At 37.0% G+C, this 22,649-nt stretch overlaps 2 protein-coding genes across 2 annotated transcripts; one reads left to right on the top strand and one right to left on the bottom strand.

The window, feature by feature from the left end:
* Positions 1–3,791: 3,791 nt before the first annotated feature.
* LOC149043021 (uncharacterized) lies at positions 3,792–6,297 on the bottom strand. The gene is made up of 3 exons (XM_089211953.1): positions 6,205–6,297; positions 5,531–5,729; positions 3,792–4,047 (listed from the first exon to the last, which is right to left on the bottom strand). The coding sequence occupies exons 2-3, from the start codon at positions 5,727–5,729 to the stop codon at positions 3,926–3,928; spliced, it is 321 nt and encodes a 106-aa protein (XP_089068079.1). The 5' UTR covers positions 6,205–6,297; the 3' UTR covers positions 3,792–3,925.
* Positions 6,298–11,509: 5,212 nt separating this feature from the next.
* LOC149043020 (claspin-like) lies at positions 11,510–19,865 on the top strand. Its single transcript, XM_089211951.1, is given in 13 exon segments — positions 11,510–11,648; positions 12,073–12,231; positions 12,789–13,609; positions 13,776–13,820; positions 14,059–14,201; positions 15,224–15,255; positions 15,258–15,660; positions 16,205–16,381; positions 16,801–17,065; positions 17,453–17,546; positions 17,685–17,755; positions 18,262–18,411; positions 18,855–19,865. Coding segments are annotated over 12 exon segments (2,415 nt in total). The 5' UTR covers positions 11,510–11,648; positions 12,073–12,119; the 3' UTR covers positions 18,957–19,865.
* The last annotated feature ends 2,784 nt before the right edge of the window (positions 19,866–22,649 follow it).

Here is a 22,649-nt window from a genome sequence, read left to right as displayed (position 1 = left end):
TAAAGTATACTTGAAGTATACTTATCAGAAGTATACTTTAAGTACACAACTTTTGGCCACCTAAAAAGTATACTTAAAGTATACCTTAATGGAAGTTTACTTGAAGTATGCTTTAAAGGAAGTATACTTAAAGTATACTTAAAGTATATACACTATGAACTGTAGTTTTATGAAAATTCCATGAATTTCATGTGAAAAACCCATGAAGATCATTTCATGGCCCATGAATACTGCAAAATGAAATTTCATGGGGTTATTTTTAGCCCTGAATTTTCCATGAATTAGGGGAATTTTTTTCATGACCCATGAATTTCTTCAAAGTCTATTTTTATGACCCATTGATTTGCCATGAAAGTCACCAGAATTAATTTCATGACCCATGGATTTCGTTATATGCCTACTTTCATGACCCATGAATTTCTTCAAAGTCTACTTTCATGACCCATTAGTTTCCCCAGAAAGTCATCAGAATGAATTTCATGCCCATGAATTGCAATCAAACAGCATTTCATGGGCTAACAATTTATTTGTTTTGGGAGAACAAAATTAATGGGCCATGAATATTCCCTGAAATCTGTTGCCCATGAATTTCATTGATGTATCCATAGGCCATTAAAAGTGGTATTAATGAGTTCATCACAGTCACTGATTTATCAACGAGCTGACTTTCATGATCCGTGGAACTGACTTGTTATAAATTTATCCACTGATGGAATTTTGGTGTACAGCGCGAAAACTGTCGAATGAAAATGTCCCTAAACATCTTAAGTGGCCTTTGTTAACGTAAAATGTACAGGAAATCACAAAACAATGACTAAAAACAATGGATCTTCAATTTGCTCCTTTGTTGAGACAAATGGGGCTGGAGGCAATGACCCAGATGTTTGATCCTCGCTTTGATTTTTTGGGGCAGTTTTGCCTTCGCCATGCCTGGACGACTTTGTTGATTTTTTTTCTACCTCACTGCTGACTTTGATTGTTAGCCATGACTCTGGAAACCTGTTCAAGGCCTTCTCTTACATTCTTACGACTGAGGAATCTTCTAGGGCTTTTCCCGTAAGGCACCTGCAGAGTACAGATGCTTAACTTGCACAGCAATAGTACGCATTGCATCTACACGAAATGTGGAACAAAACAATGAAAAATCAATCACTTTGTCACCTCAATTTGGAACTTTGAATAGTGTTCAAATGTAACCTGAAAAAAATGCTATTTTTACCTCGTTCATAGAGTCGCCGGTTAACAGAGTCAGGCCATCTTCTCAGTCGGGATGAAACGTTACCTTCATGTATTCATTGAGATTGCCTTCTACAACATCGTTGTTGATTTTGTGATCGCTTTCACAGGAATCACTGTCGATGTCAGCTCTGACTTTCTTGGACTCTGATGTCCTGTCGATTGTTACTTGCTTCGAATTCCAAATACCGAACAGCTTTTTGTGCTGCTTTATTTTGTAAGATTACAGACGGAGCAACGAGACCTCTTCGGAGTCATTTCGTAACGTCGAACACGATTACCTGTGAGGTCACTATGTGACCGCTGACCTATGATGGCTGCGATGACCTAAGGTCACCACGTGAAAGTACACGTGATTCACGAAAAAGTGGCGGTTTTTTTCGTACCTCGAACGGAATGGTTCCATTCCAATTGCATTTCTCGTAGTGTTTGTGTAGCAGTCTCTTTTTTCCAGATCAACGCAATGAACCGTCTGAAAAGTTTTTTCAAAGAGGTTTCCTCAAGATGAAGTTATCGATGTGCATTACAACTCGAAGGGGTAAGTTCAAGCTTGGTCATCTAATTACGCGTAAACATCGGAGCGCGCGTGCTAACTATTGATTTAACTTGAAAATTTTTATTCTGTGATCATCTGGCGAAACATCACAAGAGTTTGTATGGAAATACTTACGACCGTTCTTAGGAATAAAAAATACAGTCAAATTCTGAATACGAAATACCTCACCTCACTTCCACAGTGCGTCGCTTAGTATCTGACGGCTTCATGTTGAAAAGAACCTGTTTTGGCGAGTTATCCATTTCTAGGTTTACTACGTACATAAGAAAGGCTCTTAGATAACTGTTGATGTGCTCCCTTTATTTTGCAAACAGTGAAGAGTGTTGGTCTACAAAACTGATGAAAGGAAAAGCAAACTTGCTAAAGCAGCCTATCTTGGTCCAAATGATGATGAAGATGCAAATAGTAATGATAACCGAAAGAAGGATGGCACATTCAGGTGGCCAAAACAGAGACACGCTGACATATGTAGTCAGCCATAGATATATCTTCACACATGCAAGAGTGCAGAAAGTTGGTAATTGTTTTGTTGTTAGTTACCTTGAGAGTATTGATCACAAGTGTAAAACATATCAAGAAATTTACATGAATGCTGTTACATAAATAGACATTATAATAACTGTCCATAACATTTTACACATGATATTAGACGAAGGAAATGATATTTGAAGTTTAGACAAAAATACATCAAACCAGTGAGTATATTTTCAATAATTTCGTCCAAATATTTTTCACATCAAATTTATTTATAATATACCTTCAAAATAGTTTAAAAAAACAGAAATATAGGAGCAGAATCTGTCTCCACAAGGAAAATCAGTGATATCAAAATAGAGCTAAAAATCATTAACATCTTAATTTTATGCAGAAAATTTCATACCAACTTTTTTATTTAAGAAAGTGTAAACTGAATTATCACAATTTTGGAATCCTAAAGTAATATTTATGTACAGCTGGTGAAACAAAATAAACTATCAGAGAATCCAGACTTCTGGTCATGTCTTTCATGTGTGTGTGCTTGTACAACAGGACCAAGAAGTTTCACAGATAGGTTAGTTCTTCAGTGTATAATTTAAGTGATAGTGTATGTATTACAGTTATGGTATACTGCAAGCTATATGCTGTAGTACAGTCTTTGGTACAAGAAAAGTGAAGAATTTTTAATTCCAAATTCATTGGGTTTCCAAAGAATTTTCATGGTGCTTGCATATTCCTAACAACCCCATGAAAACTAACTGGCAATTAACTTTCATGTGCCATGAAAAAACCATGTAGAGGCCATGAAAATTCAAGGAAAATTTTCATGGTCAATGAATTTTTTACATATTCACAGGATATTCATGGGTCATGATTTGCTGCAACCCATTAAAAACTAATGAACTTTGACACCATGAAATTTTGGGCTTGAAATTCATGGGTTTCTCAGTACCTTTGAAAAGGCCATGAAATGCCATTTTCATGGGTATTTCATGGCTTCTAGGTCACTTTACTCAATATTTCATGGGTCGTGAATATGGAAATTTTCACAGGTTTTTCATGGGATTTTTCAGGTCTTTTTCATGGCACTGAGACCATGAAAATGTCATTGATTTAACCATGAAAATCCTGTGAAAAATCTGTGAATTTACAATGAATTATTTCACAAGATTTTCATGGGTTTTGAGTTCATAGTGATACCTTAAGTATACTTCATGCATACATGTATAATTAAATATAACTGAAACACAGGCTTAATCAATCTATAGTGGTAACATATTTATTGTTATCAATGTATAAACGTGACTTATGCAATACAAATGTACACTCAGAAAAAAGAAAATCTGACTGAAAAAGAGGTTTTCACAATATTATAAAAAAAAGTACCTCTACTCTGATCAAGCAAGTTAATTGGAACTCACTGAATTTGATAGAAAATATATTAATTGTTTAAAAATATATAATCATGCACAGCAACAGTGCAGTAATGGCTAGATTTCTTTAAACTGAAATAAACTAACCATCTTGTCTTCTTGTTTCTAGCAATTACTATACAATATATATTATAAAGATTTAAAATTGTCATTGATAATTCCATCACTGTGTCTAAGATAGATTTTAAACAGGTGTTTTGAGAAGCTTTTTTCACATTTTTCATTAATCAACAACTTGGACTGTCTTTTTTTTTAACTTAGCTTCAAGACTGTTTATCTTGTTCCTTAATACTATTTTGACCCCACTATCAGATGTAATGTCTGGGAACTTCTTTCTTGTGTAACCTACAAAGAAATACGAATAGGGAAGGCTTAGAGAAGCTAATGATTTCAAGAACATAGCCAAATATGATCCCTGTGACTAATTTCTTTGGGCAACCACTTTTACAGATTATTTAAACTTTTTTTTTATTAATTTCAGGTAAGTCAACTGCACTTTTTGTATGTTGTTGATCCCATGCCACTTTCAAATTTTGTTTATTTAATGCAAACAGTGAAGTTGTAAGTACTTTCAGAATTAGACAGCTAGCAAAGACATTCTTGAGATGGGAATGGTGATCAGAATTAAGGCAACTGCTTTTAGTATACCTGAACCACGAATGATAATGATAAAGGCTTTAAGCATTTTAAGATAAATGCTACAGAAGAGAAAAGTTTGTAACAAGCACTACTGGAATAAAAGTAAACTTATTGTGGTTGCTGTTGCCATTGCCATCTCAAAATCTATACTTAAGTTCCCTATACTTTTATTACATATAGTTGTATAAGCAATAAGCTATTTTAGGGACACTATCAAAGGCTTTTCATCTTTAGTGTGTTTTATACAAGCTAGTGGACAGCTGTAAATGCTGATTGACAACAAAATTATTATTATTATTATTATTATTATTATTTATATACCGCACATATCACATACTGTCTCATGGCGGTTTACATTAATTCCCTCCCATCCCACCCCAGGGGAGGACATCCAGCACACAGTAATCTCGTGAGTGGGAAATTAACGTCTCTTACCCCTTTTCCCCCCCCCCTTTTTTTTTTTTTTTTTTTTTTTTTTTTTAAGAGACGGGACCTCCGGCTTTACGTCTTATCCGAGAGACGAAGCAAAGTGGGTAAAGCATCTTGCTTAAGGATGCAGCGACATGTCCCTGGTAGGACTTGAACCCGGGCCCTTCGACCCAGAGTCCAGCGCACTAACCACTGGACCAATGTACAGTGAAGAAATGTAAAATGGTTTCTGTGTTTAAACAGCCTGATGTAAACATTTGGGAGGTTGGGAGAACACAAGATAAGCGTAGGAAACCACGACGCGAAGTGGAGTGGTTTCCAGCTTATCGAGTGTTCTCCCAAACTCCCAAGTGTTTACATCAGGCTATGTAAACACGGAAACCATTTTACATTTCTTTTATAAAACAACTAATGAAAGAGGAACGAAAACCGTGTTTACATACGCTCATGTAAAATGGTTTTATGGCCAACCAGAGCGCGTGTACTATTTGAAATATTTTATAATATTATATGTAAAAGCAGTATTAAAATTCTGATCATTGATCAACATCTTACTGTTTCTGTATATGTTAATTCTTGCACTTCAAAACCATGTTATTGACAACTTCTATAAATGCATCTGAATTTAGAAAAAAAATTTTTCTGTCAAAATTTTAAGAGTTGCAATTCACTGAATTAAACTGCCCTTTCGAAGACTCATGCAGTGTAAATATTTTTATTATTGTAATAAGTATAATTGTTAAGTTATGATTATACTTACTCAAGATGCTCTCAAGAATGTCTGTATCGACACACTGTTTTCCATTTTTCCCTCCAAGACTCCTCCCTACAAGCTCATCATCTCTGTGAAAACAGCTTAGCAGAAAACAAGCTGTGGCTGTTGCTGTTTTCTTCGCATATGCCTTGGTTAGATGGCTGTCATAGATGTAAATACATCTTCCTGGTGACAGTTCAATCATCTGCAAGCATCAAAATATGTGTTCATTAATGACAGGTTGATCAATTTCCATGTACATGCTCCTTCCACTGACAAGGCTGTCGCCCAAGAAAATTTTTAGGGCTCCTGTTTTCAAAAGTTAGCAGCCCAGTCTAGGAGTCGTTAAACACATTAGATACAATCACTTGTTATTGTATTCTTTATTTGTGGCCCAAAGGCTTGAAAAGATTTGCATGTAAGTCATACTTGTTGCCTATGTTGAACATGAATGTGCATTACAGTTATTTAATTTAAGTCGCATGCAATTTCAGTATTATCATCTCTTTTTGACTGGCAAGTATAACCCTTTTTTACCCACGACTAGGGATGCATTAAACAAATACGCAGGCAACTGTTTTGGCTGAACCTTTACATGAATTTACTGTTGCGAACAGTAATTATGACAAATATAAACAGCTAAACGAATTATAAACGAAAAAATATTGCCAGAAACTCACCACTCTCGCTCAGAACCACACATGGGTGATACTTTTTGTCCAGGTTCAATGCTGAAGTTGTATATTGTCTTCCTTTCTCAGTTCGGTTTCATCCACAATAAACTTAACATTGTCCTCAATAAATTGCACCAGAAAGTATCCTAAAACGGGAAACAAATAATTCTTATACACCAAAATAAAAAATCGAATTACAGTGATCTCGACTTTTTAGAACAATTAAGAAAGAGAGCATGATGCAGATATGGTGCGTTTTTAATTAACGAAGGTATAATTATTTTATTATGTTACCCCTTCTTTCCATTTGAGAACTGTTTAGGTTTCTTTTATAGTGCATTAGCACAAGTGAGTCTGCAAACTCAGATTAATTATGGAAACAGATCATTCTATAAGCTTATTTAGCCATTGAAATGCAACAAACTTTGGGGCTTATTCTGACAACGACTGCATCTTCACGTGTGAAATGAACTTGGAACTTTGTATAAATAAAAAACAATTTCACTTACTTCTTTCACCATACCTTAATGATGGTGTTGTTTTCCTTCTATTGTTAATTAAAAGGTATTATATTACTGTAAATTATAAGATATTGTTGATATATAAGATCCCGTCTATAGGCCGACTGTACTAGATGTCAGCGGAGCGTGACAAAAAAATGGCGGACAATAGTGAGGATCCTTCTTCGGCAAAAAAAGCTGAAGAAGAGAAACTTACGTGGACCTTACAACCAGTATCTTTCACAACCGGGGCTAAAAATACCTCGAACAACCTTGCGGCGTTGGCCGCAGAACTTTCCGACGTCCACTGCTTTGCCCTTCGGACGACCTCAGCACGGAGTCAAGAAGCGACTTCACACATGTGGAAACTGGTGAACCATCACACAGTTTGTTAAGCCAGACTGCTGTTCCTTTCGAAACGGATGACTATGAGAGTTATTTTAGTCAATACGAAGATCATGATCATGAGCAGGGCGACCAATGCGACCCTTAAAAGCCTTCAGAACTAGCCGAGATACTTGTAGAAGATGAACAAGAAGGTATCGAAGATTGAAGAAATGTAAAATGGTTTCCGTGTTTACAAAGCCTGATGTAAACACACGGGAGGTTGGGAGAACACGAGATAAGCGTAGGAAACCACGACGCGAAGCGGAGTGGTTTCCAGCTTATCGAGTGTTCTCCCAACCTCCCAAGTGTTTACATAAGGCTATGTAAACACGGAAACCATTTTACATTTCTTCTATAAATTAACTTATGAAAGAAGAACGAAAACCGTGTTTACATACGCTCATGTAAAATGGTTTTATGGCCAATCAGAGCACGCGTACTATTTGAATTATTTTTTAATACCTTATGGCTTTCGATTCTGAGGAGAGTGCAGTGCTAGTAACGAAAAAACTGATGAGCAAGGTAGGGGACCTGCGGATGTTCCCTTATACAGTGGGGCACCCATCTCTGTCAGTATGTTATTAATTATTACGTTTGCTGTTCGACACAGTCTAACTGGATTGGCTCTTGTTGATTTGTTGACCCTAGTCAGCCTTCATTGTGCATGGCCAAATCAATGTGTGTCGTCAATGGATCTGGTGAAGAAATTTTTTATGAAATTAAAGAAGCCTATCCAGTTTCACCACTATTGCTCTTTTTGCATGAAGTATCAAGGATTATCTTTAGCAGATGACAAACTGTGTAAAAACAGAAACTGCTTGAAAGATCTCAACAGTCATGTTGCTTCTCGACAATTGTGTTTTACTGATTTAAAATCTTTTTTGGGATAATTTTTGAACATATATTCAATTTAGTGCTTTAAGTATTTCAGTTTTAAAGGATCTGTGTAGAGATTTCAAGATTGCAGACTTGCAGGCCAGATTGTTGGTAATTAAGTTTTAAAGGTATACTTACAGTATACTTTATTAATTTTTCTATGGCAACCTTAATGCAAATTCCAAGGTTTAGAAAAGTATACTTGAAGTACAAATAAAGTACATTTACCACAATTTTCTTAATGTACTTCATTTATACTTTTTTTTGTTGTTGAATTCTAAATTAAGTATACTTCAAATGTACTTCGTTTCTGGAAAGTACAGAAAAAGTATACTCGAAGTATACTTAAAGTATAATGAAATTGTACAAGGGTGGTGATCATTTCCTTTATTCTTGTGACCTTAATGTTTGATTCTAGGGAGATATTGTAAGGAGAAATTAGATGCTAGTCTCTCTTGAAGGCAAAGGGTTATTTATAAGTTAAGGTGATTCTGGAATGTTAATTATGGGGTTACAAGGCCAATTTCTCCCTACAATATCCCTGTTGGATCACACATTAAGGTCATTAGAACAAAGGAAATGATCACCAACCAAAGATGCTCTCGTTTGTTAAGCAAATTCTCCTTCTTAGCACCCAAGGAAATATATAGAGAACAGTATGGAGAATATGCATACTGATGTTAGAGTGTAAAGGTTCAAGCCCTTCAAGGTCTTTGCTCAGATAGCTGTTAGCAATTTTCACTTTTCTAGTTTCATTGATAGGCTATTTGAATAACCCCAAAGCTACAGAAGAGTGTATAACACCTGATGGATGGTTCCACACTGGAGACATTGGTTACTGTGATGAAGAAGGCAATTTTTTCATTGTAGACAGACTCAAGGAGCTCATAAAATACAAAGGTTTTCAGGTAATCTTTAGTATGTGAGCTACAGATAAGAAGTAATTTGTTTGTTATGTCATTACTCAAGTTCTTTGTCCACTGACTGTGAATATATGAAAAACATATTCATTTGGTGAACTGTGGATAAAGATGTGAATATGAAAGTAATCCTTGCAGTAATGAACACTACTTGAGCAGTAGTGAAAATAAAGCCTGAAAAAAATTCAGAGATTATGGGTTCAAATCCTGTACAGGCCTGAATTTTTTTCAGGCCTTATTTTCACTGCTGTTCAAGTTGTGTTCTGTACTGCAAAGATTGCTTTCATATTCTTTGTCTATTATCTGACTTTGTTAATCTGTAGGTTTATAACAGGTTGTGTAATAAGCTGAATTAGATGCACACTTTGATTGGTTTAAACTTACAATCTATTAGGGGACAGATGTGTGGATGACATCACCATAAACACATTTTGTCTTTGTTATCATATAGAACAAATAGATTCCATCTTACCATTAGTGTGGACATAAATATATCGCAGAATACATCAAAATGTGGTGAGAACATCAGTGACACACTCAGCTGTGCCTCGTCTGCCACTTTTCTTGGCCATATATTACATTTCAGTGTCATCTGTGATCTATTACTGAACAGACAAGTAGTTATATAGAATCTAGTTGTTAATGGTTAGATCTGAAACTAAGAATTGATAAGACTTCCACTTGATTTCATTTTTGGGCTGAAAGATTGGTATATTGAAACGACTTGACTACTTTAAGGAAAAGAAGTGATGTGACAGGATTCAACTTTAAGTTGTTTAACACTACAAAGAATTGACTTCTTGAATTGTACTAGCATATTGGGAAGGTCGGTTCGAATGGTGATTGCAAACAACAAGTTTGCTTGTCATTGGTAGCCGTGTAGTATTTTAGTGCTATTGAATTGAAGCCTATTCTTTAAAACAATAAACCGCCAACAATAGAAAAACAAAAGGACTACCTCATACGTACTAATGAGGCTGATGTCTAAAAGTCGTGCGCACACGTGTGATTTTTTGATGCGCACGATTTTTTTTATTCGCAGTTGCATGCGATTTTTTGTGCGTTTAATTTGCGTTTTTTGGTTAACGTATAAGCGAGCGGTACTGTAGAGGAGATATCTGCAAGATTAAAAAAATCTCAGTTGAAATTAAGAGATCCTCGCAGCTAAGTGTAATAAGTTGGAGATGAGTCCTGAAAAAGGTTGAATGTTATCAAGATCAAAATATGGTGAAGGTTGCCTTGGTGCTAGATCAAGATAGCACTTCTACGTAATAAGTTTGAATATTCTCATTACCTGTGTGCTGAAGAATGTATGGATATAGTAGGGAGAGGTTTTATGTTAATCACTTCTGGGAGTTAAAGGGTTAAGAAACAAAGATGATTAATCATTAGGAGAAAAGAAATCTGTTAATAAGAGTGAAAGGTGGAGAACCTGGAAAGTCTCAGAATTTTATTTGACATTTGCCATGACTGAAGAGTCCTAGAAAATGACTATAGGTCCTGGAAATTCTTGAAAATCTTCTTTACTCAAGTAATAAAGTTTTCAGAATTGACATTGAAGAAATGTCTGTAAACCGTAAGGGGATGTGATTTTTAAATCTTGGGAATAGAAGAGTTTAAGGTGAAATTTAGAGTCCTCAAAAATCAATCCAAGTCCCGGAAAAGCCCCTGAAATTTGTTTCTGAAAAAGGGTATAATCCCTGGTATTCATGCAAACTCCTCTTTTCCTTGGAAGTTGTGCTAGTCTATCATAATGAGCATTGTCATGTATCGCAACCCCAGCATTTTTGTCAGGTGTTTGTCACAAGTCAATTTTTATTCCCTAGACAGGAGATGCATCTTGAATTTTCCTTGTTATCATGGCAAGCAAACTCTCAAAATGATATTATCAGATCTGGGTGACATGATTAGTTTCAGTGTGCAACTCCTCCAAGAAAGTAATGTAACATAATAGAGAATTTATTGTCATCAACATCCTCCCTCCCCTCTTTCTATCAGCCCTAGGGTTATTTCTTCAGGAATTCCACCTGAAAATCAAACATCACCTGTTGGTAATGGTAAGCCTGCTGACCAAGAGCTTGCTAGTCCCTTGATTGCTGACACTGCCAGTCCCACAGCTGTTGTTGATACAGTTACGGTGATGTCTAAGGCAGCAACACCAAAGCTGAGTGCTGCTACAGATCCATTCTTCTTGGACTTGGATGTCACCCCACCTGTGGCAAAGCCAATAAGTAGTGGAGTGCAGAGTTTAAAAGAAAGGTAGTAGTTGATTGGAACCAAAAAATGCTTTTACAAGAGTGAGCCCTTATGACAGTTTCAGTTTTTTCTCTTTTTCACTTTTCATTTTTTTTTTTTTTTTTGCTGTAATAGATGTGATGTTTTACCTCATGCAATTTGTCCGGTAGTCTGAATGTTAACATTATTTGCTGTAGAAAACACTGAAATGGGAAGTTTTTTTGCCACATTTTTATTAAAAAAATACATTGTAAAAACTGGGCTTGACATTTCTGTAACACTTGAGAATAATGTTACAATGTACAAGTGTTGTTTGCTTCATTTACCTGTTCTCATTTAATACCATTTAATAACTTTTTTTTCAGATTTTTGAAGCACACCTTAAAGCCTCAAGATGAATCAACAACTGCAAAGAAACTCACAGAGAGAAAAGATCCCCCAATGGAGGAGGTCTCTTCAGTAGACACACCCAAACCCAAGGGGGTAAACCCAGTCCTTTGTAATGAGAAACTCATGACTGCTAAGACACCTGGTGAGTCTGATATGTGCTACCTTTGTTATAGTACATAGTATTTTGGTGAATTTGCTTAATAGCTTATAATTACAGAAAATGTTTATCGGTAAAACAACTTCATAAAAGTGAAATAAAAAATCCAAGGTCAGGCATCAAAATGGAATATGAAATGTGGTATGAACTAAATCAAATGCTGCTACATTTATTAAAGTTTAGTGTTTCTTCATACATGTACATATGTGGCATTATTTATGGGCAATGGTTAAGCTCTTATGTCTCATTTTTTTTGTTGAGATAGAATCAATTGAATACAATATAGGAGTTTGATGGTGCAAAGGAACTGATGGATCTACATTTACTGCCAAGTAAATCAAGGATCAATTTGGCCAATGTAGCCTCTTGTTGAGAGTTTAAATAATATACTTCAATCGTTTTGTGGTAGGTTCTAGGCTTCAACTTCTGAAGGAACAATAATTTTTACAAAAAGAAATGAGAGTAAAACGAGCAGAAAATAGGCAAATACAAGAATCTCAACGGAAGTTAGACAATGAAGAAATGGGTGAGGAAGAAGAGGAGGAAGAAGAAATGACAGATGAAGAAGGTGGATGTACAACCTACATGGCTTACATTACAATTTAACCCTTTAACTCCCAGATCAGATTTGCAATTCTCCTTACTTTCAACCATACAATTCCTCTAATGTTAGTTTAGAGAAGTTGGTATTGGATCAACTAATTATTCCCAAATTGGTATTTTTCTGTATTCTCATCACTTATCTGATTGATATTGTATTGATATTTTACGGAGAAATTCTGTCTTGGTCACTCATGGGAGTGAAAGGGTTAAATTTATTCTAGGCTGGTTAGATTGCCATGTAATGTTAGACCTGTGTTAGCCCAGAAATCTTGCACTGTGATGCGTCAAGATTCCAAGATACAGTTAACAATTCCCCCTTCTCACAGTTTGATTACAGTTCTTAAACACCAATTTTCAATATGATGACTTTGCTGTTTGTTAAAAGTTCCGAGAATTGAGATAAAGAAAGGGAAAGAAAAATGAAATTATATTGCTCTGATAATCACTTGGGGAAGACATTAAATTTCTTTGGTCAGTCATGGAAGATGTTGAGAAAGAATGCCACTCATTATCTTTGCGCAGATGAATCTGATGATGAACTTGACAAGTGGAATGAAGATGATGAACGAAAGCAAGAGGAAGGTGACAGTGAAGTTGATGGGGAAGATGAAGAAGACAAAAAGGCTAAAAATGACTTTTTAGATGATGAAACAGATGAAAGTGATAATGATGATGATTTTGATAATGGCAGAGATGACATTGACTCAGGATCTGAGGGAGATGTCAGTGATGATGGTGAAAATGACAACACTGCAGATGAAAACTCTGTTCTTAGTGATGGTGAATTTTCTGTTTTAAAATCTCATCACTCTATTAAAAAGAAACCAAAACAAACAAAAGAATCAACCATTCATCCTAAGGAGGAAACTATGGATCTTTTTGGTTTTGGTGACAGCCGTTCTAGAGGACCGGAAAATGATGGTTCTCTAGAAAATAACAGTAACAGTGAAAAAGGTACTGGAGAGAGTGTGGAAAGCCTTTGTCTGCGGCTAGACAGTTTGGAAGACGGCGATGATACAAATTTCCACTTTCCTAGCTCGCCAGTATTATCTAAGATGAAGGCTAAAAGCAAAAATGTGGCCAATATTTCTGAGGCATCACAGGAGTCCAGCCAGTCAAGTTTTGGGGGAGGATTAGGTTCAGAGTTTGGTGGGAATGTGAACAGTCTTGAGGCCAGCAGTGACAGTAATGTGATACCCCCTGGACAGAGGGATAATAGAGTCCTTGGAATGGATGAAGACAGAAGTCCAGGAAAGAAAACACCCGAGATATTCTTGTCTTTTTCCAGAGTCAGACACCTCATGAGCATGGGAAATTATGGTGATGCACTGTCTGTAAAGAAGGTAATAATTCTGATATACTTTATTTTGCTTTTACTTGGTGTAAAAAGAGTGAACTTAACTCAGATGTGTTTTTACTCTAACAATAGAGAGCAAAGGCATGGCTAATTTATGCATTTATATCTCATGCATAATTAAGACCTACAAATTTATTCCATTTGTTTTTCAGTCTGGTAAATTATCTCAGCTCACACTTCCTGTTGAAGATTCCCAGGTAGGTGATACAATTCACATAAACTACTAATGTTGATTCACTGACATTCTCTGTTGAATTTCTCTTACTCTGTGTGGGTACCTGTAATTATCAAATTCTTTATCTACAGAGAGTTCTGTTCTATAGTGTATTCTGGAAAAAAAATTCAATTTGAGACAGGAAAATTTTGCAAAGTTATTGAGAGTTTGATTGAAATTTAAAGTAAAACCAATTTATTTTCAACCAACTTATTTTTCAGGACCTGTTTGATCATGAGAGTGATAGGAATGTTGAAGACAACAACTCTCAGCTACTAAAAACAGGATCAGAGCCCATGTCTAGTGATTTCAACTTTTCTCTTGATGAAGACACACAGTTCACTCAAATACTGAATACTCAGGGGTTGGTCTTACCTTCCTTGGAAGTTCTATGGTTTTTCCTTTTTTCTGACTCTTTCAGATGTACAGGTGTACACAGTGAATAAGGAAAGTCCTGTCTTGTAATCCTTGGCTAGTTGGTTTTCAACTCAGGCCAGTGGATTCATTCATCCTTTGCTTAAAAAGCAAGTAAAAAATTTTCACTTTTCTGTCTACAACTGAGGAAAAGCCAATGAGCAGACCCTTTGGAAACGTGGAAAAGGCTACAACTTGCCCAAAGGCTAAGCTGAAAAATCAATTTTCTTTGCATCCTTGTGTACATCATTTTGTTTTGGTTCAAAGTTCCATTATTGAATGGCTCTCACGGAAAAATCCCCTTTGGTTTTATGTCCTCTATAAAGGTGCAATAAATTTTGCATGCTTCTTTACATATTGAAGTCTTATCCAAAAAAAATGGTTAGAATTGTTATTTTTTATTTTCCTTATGTTCTTTTGTACTATGTTGATTAACAAATAACCTATGGAGAAATGTCAACTTTTCTGGCTGATATTGATCAATGCATTGCATTGTAAAGACAGAGAAAAGGTACAGAATGGCTTAGAGAGCTACAAATTAAAAGAAAGAGGACATTTTCTGACTTATGATTTGTAAAATAGACCAATGATCCTAAGCACAGGTTTGAATGCCTTTGGAGCCTGAATTTTTCTCCACATGCTTCTTTTCTGCATTGCTAAAGTTAGTCACCTGTGAGATCATGGCTTTGATTTTCAATCTACAGGGCAAGTAAAATGTTTTTTATAATGGGATTAGTACTGAAACTTCTGGGAGATGGAAAATCATCAAGAACTCAACATTTATCTCAGTCTATGTAATCTTGTTATAAATGCAATATACATATAAATAGCTTGTAGTTTTTAAGCTGTTTTCCATATTCCCAATAATTTGTGTTTTTCTTTCTTTCTGGAGCAAAAAGTTGTCACAATGACTGCTAACAATACATTTGCATCATGTTGTTATTTGCTTGTTTGTTTTTATTTCCATTGCAGCTTCCTTAACTCCAGTAAAAAGAGCCAAGCAAAGACAAGGAGCTGCTTGGGTTGTGTTCTGAAAGATTTAGTGACAATGAAGATGGCCAACCTCTCCATGACACTGAAAGTCAAAAAAATGCAAAGGGGCAGAAGAAAAACTCAAAATTTGACACACAAAGCAAGCAAGACAATATGAGTGAACTACTGGGTTTATGTTCAGGGAAGTTTAGCAACGATGATAATGATGATGAGATAGTTGATGATGTGTTAGAAAGGCAGGAAAAGGATCCAGAGCAAAGCAGATCAGAGGTTGATGAAGAAGAGGAAAAGATTGATGGTGATGAGAGTGACGAGAAACGGGGCAAGGAGAGTGATAATGATGATGATGAAGAGAGTGATCCTGAGGAGATGATTCTTAAAAGAAAGTATGGCAAGACTTATGGGACAGAGAAAAAGTATGTTATTCATTGACATGTTTATTTTTTCTTTTCACTTTTTTGTAGCTCTTACCACACTATTCTTATCATTGACATCTGAGGTGATTTTGATTTAAACCTTTTAACCTTTTAACTCCCAAGATCTCATTAGTAGTTCTCCTTACTATCTGCCATATAGTTCTTGTGATGTAAGTTTAGAGAATTTGCTATTGCATCAACTAATAATCCCCAAATTGATATTTTTCTTTATTCTCATCACTCATCTGCTTGAAATTGTAATGATATGGTAAGGAGAAATTCTGTCTTGGTCACTCATGGGAGTTAAAGGGTTTACCAATTTAATTGACTAGCATCTAATTTCTCCCTACAATATCAACCTGAATTAGACATGAAGGTCACAAGAATATTATAAGGAAATGATCACCAATGAAAGCAGCTCTTGATTCTTACACAAATTCTCCTTGTCAGCTCCTTAGGAAATGTATAGAGAACAGTATGGAGAATATGCATGTTGATGTTAGGGTTTAAAGGGCTAACTGCTCTCCTGTTTGGATACCTATAGGAACGTTTTTGACAAGAGGAATTTTTTGGAGGAGGAAGCTGAGCTGTCGGGCAGTGATGTAGGATCTGATGAAGATGAAGATATTGCCACAGATGATGATGTTTTGGACGAAGAGTCTGGAGGAGAGGATTTACCATCTGATGAGGAACTGCAGAAACAGATTAATAAAGTTCATATGTAAGCGGTATTTATTATCGAATGAACAAATCTGTGGGTTTATTTCTTGTACTTATGATATTGCGGACCTAGCCGGGCTTGCTAAAAATTTATTTGGGATTTCTTAGCGGTACTCTAAGTATTGCTGTTCCTCGTGGACAAGGTTTTTATCTGTCGCTGGTAACCGCCGCCCCCTCCTCCCTTCCCCTCTCCCCAGAAATTTGTTAAGTTTTAAGCAAGTTCGCATTCATAGTCCTGGGAAAAGAGGGGCATTGTAGGTGTGAAGTGTTTTGCCTCTAGAATAAAACACCGTAATCCAGCAAAGGTTGAACCCGTGCGTCTTAGACAGAGAGGTCTGGAACCCAAGGCCACGGCTCTGCGCCGAGGTACTGACACAGAAGGAGTTCTGCAAAAGAAAAAATTCTATACCTTTCTTGCAGGAAATCAATCCACGACCAGGACAACGCGGAACTAAGAGCTGTCAAAGAAATGTTTCTTCCTGATGGCGATCTATACTCAGATGGGCAGGGCCGGACAAGGCACTTCCGGTGGAGGGGTATTGATGAGAATTCACAGTTTAATCTTTTCGGTGATAAAGGCTTGTGGGGCGACGAAGAGGGAGAGCCCACTGAACTGAGTACCGAAGAAGTGATACAGAGACGCAAGGAAAGATATGAAAGAGAAACGTTTCTGAGAGAAGAACTGGTAGGGTGAAACTCTCTTTGACCCGTATGCCATAAGATAAAGCAATTTTTTCAATTGAGTAAGAAAAATCATCCGGGATTGCGTTGGTTTTGCATCACATTGGTATGCCATTGGTCTAGAAAATTGGCGCCATTCTCCGGACCAATCGTTTGTATAGCTGAGGGCAAACGCACCCGGTCACTGGTGTTTTCCCGCGCTTGAGGTCGATTGCATCTTTTGATTGGTTGTGGTGATAGCTTTGGTTTTCTTTTTCTATGTGCGTGTAACGAGCCCATTTCTAGACGTAAACAAGCTTACTAAGTCTTTCAAATTCGTTGGAGTATTTTTGTATTTCTGAATGGTGAAGTAATCGATTTCTTTACTTCTGTTTTATTTTACTTTCAACAGGAAAAAAAGAAAGAGAGTAATATGTTAGATATCGACGAAAACAGCCAAAATATTCTCAATAAAATTAAAGATACGAGCAGTCAATTGCCAGAAGGTACGGTCAGGGCTTCTGTTTTCTTTATTGTCACTTTTTCGCCAATTTTCTCGACTTTCGTTCCCAGTTTTCTACATAACTGTGCTTAATAATTATGTTGCTTCCTTTTCCCTTTCATCTTTTTTGTGTGTTGTATAGCTCCAGTGAAGCCTCAAGCAATCATACTGAACTACAAAAACAGCGTGGCACCAGCGGTAAAGAAAAAAAATGTAAGTGTGCCGAGACGCGGCTCTCTGTTTGTGTGGGTACAACTGAAGGGACTTCTTGTACTTAAGAACTGCTTAAGTTGTGTTCATTACTGCGATGATCACTCTCGGCTTCATTTATTAATCCGCAGCGCAAATGTCACTTTACGGATTTATTAAGAACCAACATAATCACCAGTTACCAATTGGCTTGTTAGCTGAGTTGGTATACCACTACACCGGTATCAGAGGAGTCATGGGTTAAAATCCTGTACAGGCCTGAAATTTCTTCCACCCTTTATTTTCACCACTACTTAAGTAGTGTTCATTGCTGCGACGATCTCTCTCATTTTCATTTATTAATCCGCAGTTCAAAGATATGATATTCATTTATTCACAGTCGTTCACTAAAGGGACTGTTAATCCACTTCAGTATTCCTACGAACGGTCTGCTTCATGCTCTTCTTCTTGTGAGTTCCAATGTTATAGTCGAACGTTTGTCAAGCATTATTTTTTGTCTTCTTTTGCAGTCTTTTAAAGGATCATTTCTGAAGCATAGTAAAACGACTCTGTCAAGGCTTTCATCGCTCACATCCAATACACCAAATGCGTCCGCCACAACACGAGGATTTGTGTTCCACACTGTGTCACCTTCTGGCAAGAACGACTCTAATGCAAAGGTATGTGACGGGCTAATAGAGTTTACGAACATCGATGCGACTTAAAATCACGTCAAACTGAATGTTCAAGTTCCACTTTGCCCATTGAGTTTTTCTACCAGTAATCTGTTAAGTTTGTTTGAGAATTTTGCATAACATAGGAGTCTGACCAAAAGCCATATTACGATTGTAACTGTAATAAAAAAATAGTTTCCAGTGAAGCTATAATTTTGACTCAGAGACGTATCTTCCGCATTTTTGCGATATTTGAGAATGGCATGTCTTGCGGGAAAAGTGCGGGATTTCACCAGGGACAATTTGAATGAAATAACTCGAAAGAAAAGCTGACATAAATTTTGACAGTTGATGCAAAATTTTAACAGAATAACCGAAAACGAGAAAAGGAACGACTTAAATTTTGTCAAATGGTGCAATCAAGCTGTAATTTTTGGTTTCCCTTTCAGAAACTTCAACGCACAAATTCTGCAATAGATTTACCGGCGTCCAAGAAACCACGATTGGACAGGGCCATGAGTGATTCCACCAGTGTTTTCTCCATGTTATAACACCAGGCTGTATTTAAAGACAACTACGGCGGGCCGTAAGTACATGTAACCTCCGCAGCCGGCGGTTTTGTATGCTTGTGAAGTGCATCCGGTTAGTGAAGCTGAGAGAAACTTGACCGCAAGCTACAGCTGATGAATGAACTTAATTAGTTACCGCTAAAATGTACCAAATCCATTTTTGGTCGCTCGTTACGTCTCTTCCAGTCTCTTTGCATGTTGTTTTCTCGCTAAAGATTTCTCAACAATTAGAATGATTTTCATTTCAGCGACTGGAAGCCAGAAACAACATTGTTACGGGCTTTGTCGCAACGCATCTACATGCACTAGACAATATTTCCTCTATTCAGTTACAGTTGGTGCATTAGCTCGCTTTATTTTTCTCTGATTATTCTATTCAGTTTAGACTTATAAGCGTTCGTAAGCCGAAATCATTTTTATAACTCAGTTCTTGTGTGGTGTGAGACTTCAGTCAAAGGAGAATTTTTTATCATAAAAGGCTGACAGAACTTGAGACGCGAAAGCCGTTGATCCTTTGCTGATGGAACGCTGCTTTGGTCATCTTTGGTATCAATAAACGTTGCGTTGCATTTAAATCGTAACTAGTCATTCCTCCTTATGGAATGTGAGACTAAAGTAATCCTTTAACCCTTAAGAATGACTAGCATCTAATTTCTCCCCAGAATAACATCCTTGAATCACACTTTAAGGTCACGAGAACAGAGAAAATGATCACCAACTAAAGAGGCTTTCGATTCTCCTTGTCAGCACCTTTGGAAATGTCTAGAGAACAATATACAGAATATGCATACTGATGTTACGTGCATCACTTTGATATGAGCTTTTGAATACACGTGTTTTATCGTATTGTACATAGTTACTTAATCAGAATAAAAGCACCTTGTTTACAAACGCGTTTCATGATTTTCTGCCTCGGCGAAAAGCACACCATAGTTTCCCCTATGTGCATTTCTTACAAATTTCAACTTTATCAAACCGAGCAACTCAAACTATTCGTTCGGTAAAGTTTTGCGAGAATATGAATTTCACCCATCACTGATCATCCTTTTTGTCCATTATTTAATGCTTTTTATTTGTCTGATGACGATTTTCAGAGGCTCTTGTCGAATCTCGAGTGTGAATAAATTCCGGGATATTGTGCGCGAAAAGTTCGGGAGAATTTTCATCCTGAAACTCCATCATGGGGCTGTAACTCCGCTGGATTTCAACATATCTCGTGCTGGAAAAGGAGTTATTATTGCCATTTGCGAAGGGCTCTGATCTTTGCGGCGTTGAAAAATCGCTTCGCTGACCGCTCAAAAAGAAATCTGTAGCAATATCATCGGCAGAGTTATAAGTGTTACCATCATCTTCAAATTCTGCAGTTGGACTGTACCCTCGCTGAATTTCTATGTACCTAACTCCATGAACTGCACCGGTGTTGCATCCATTAAACGTGAATTCTTGTGTTTCAAATGAAGTATCTTTCAACTCGCTTCGTTTTGCATTTTCTCTCTCCTTTTGGCATTGAAGTTGATGATCTATTAGCTTGTCCGACGGACACAGTTCCTCGCATATTTCACACGGTAAAGCTATGACAATGCTTCCGCTTTCGTGGGCCAATTTTTTTTCGCTTTCGTCGGCGCTTGAGGTCGTCTGATCGCCTAACGTCTTGTCTGTTTTGACGAAAGCTTTTTGCCCGTAATCCATTCTTGTTTCTGAGAGATCATTTACGCCACTTGATAATTTTACAACGCAAATCTCGCTGTTGTTATTGGTGGAAATGCTTCATCAATATCTTTTAGCGATTTTCTTCTGATCCGCTTTCGACATTTCCAAGGCATCTAATGTTCATTAGAACTTGTACATTAGACGGGTACAAATACACTCGAGGCATTGATTTGTCTGTGAAAGCTTCCTCTTCTTGAAAACTCTTACATTAATAAATCACTAATCTTCAACCCGTCATCTCCAGTAATTGCTGAGATTTTCCTTTAGTAGGAGTTGATAACTAGGTTGGATGAAGTTCTTTATCAATCGCTAGCCTTCCTTCCATTCCTCCTGAGGTGGCGGGGGGGCTACTGAAACTTGTGTGCGCTTACCGCCTAATTCAGAAGTGATTAGCAAATACCATTCATCACCGATTTTCTTCGGCATAAATAACGGTAATAGGACCGAATGGAGTAAAAAAAGGTCTCTAACGTACGAGGATTTACAAAATCGGACGACCGAGAAGCGGGAATCTGATTTGTCAATCACAAGTATGATGACAGACCGTATTAAACGACACGAAGTCCTGTTACCAGTTAATCAGTCATAACCATTACAATTTCCGAAAAAACAAGTATAATTATTCTAGAAAATATCTCCGATAGAGGCATAGTCTAAAGAAAACTCTACAGAATGATCAGGGGCCGGCTAATGCACCAATCACATTGGAGGAAGTTGTTATGGTTATGATTAATAATGGTAATAGGACCGAGTAGAGTCCAATTCGGTCTGTTATCATACGAGTGACTAATAAAAATCTGACGACGGTGAAACGGGAGTCCGATTTGTCAATCACTAGTATGATTACAGACAGAATTGGACGACACGAAGTTCTGTTACCAATTAATCATAACCGTTACGATTTCCGAAAAAAAGAAGAATTGTTATTCTTTGAAAGAAAGAGTAAAAATTTTTTGAAAATGCCACGATGCACTTTTCTTTCATATTTTAAAAAAGCTAAAAAATCTTGTGTCTACTGCACTAAGGCCGTCAGATGCTGAATTTTTTAAATGCGTTTTCAGTTACTCTGTATAACTCTTCTTCGTCTTCTTACGGTTACACCGCTGGGAGTTGTGTTTCCATGTTGTTCCATCCTTTCTACAGCTCTGCTCCGACGAGGAGTGGTTTCCTTGGCTGTTCCTTAGACACTCTGATCATAAATGGTTCTGGTGGGTTCCGTAATAGCCCCTTCCGGTGCCTGCATGTTTCTTACCGTGTGGAGGAGTTTGATAATACAGCACGTTATCACAACCATCCAGATGAAGCAAGCAGCATTAATTGGCTCAGTATCCATACGGTTCAGTTACTGCGGCAAAATTGAAACAAGCCTCTAAAGTAGACCCCAGCAAGGAAATTAAACGTTTTTTGAATGAAAATTAGAACTTATTCATTAACTCTCGAGCCTAGTCAATTGCGGTAGCGAACTGATTAAAGGGAAGGGTTTTAATAAGAATGATCACCTCCTGTGATTTCCTACTGTCCGTTCTCCAGGATATGGGACCCATGAGATTACCTTAAATGGTATACTAAGCATTCCTAATGCTGTTCTTATAGGCCGCTCTACTTAATCTTAAAACGGATAAACATCGTCGGGAGAAATAAATTAGTAATTTTGCTAAAAACTAGCTAAATGAGTAGCATGATAGAGGTGCAAGGGTTGATAGAACGTATTATGTCAAAACTGTACATCAGTTTTAGCCTGCGTAGTTGGTGGTAGCCTGCGTAGCTGATAATAGTTTGTGTGCGCTTTGAAGCGTAAGGACCCGTAAAAAGGCAGAGCGATGAGAGGCCTGGCGTCGGTCTAACTTCATCGAGCCCAAAAAAATCGCAAGTTGCGTTTAACGCATGACAGGACCTATTTGGAATACAAATACACTATATATCAGTTTTTAGGACTGTGTTGGCGGAGGTAATTCAACTTTCACT

Source organism: Pocillopora damicornis, chromosome 7 (assembly GCF_964200805.1).
Source record: "Pocillopora damicornis chromosome 7, jaPocDami1.2, whole genome shotgun sequence".
In the NCBI taxonomy this organism is placed as follows: domain Eukaryota; kingdom Metazoa; phylum Cnidaria; class Anthozoa; order Scleractinia; family Pocilloporidae; genus Pocillopora; species Pocillopora damicornis.
This window is presented reverse-complemented; position numbering and strand designations above follow the sequence as displayed.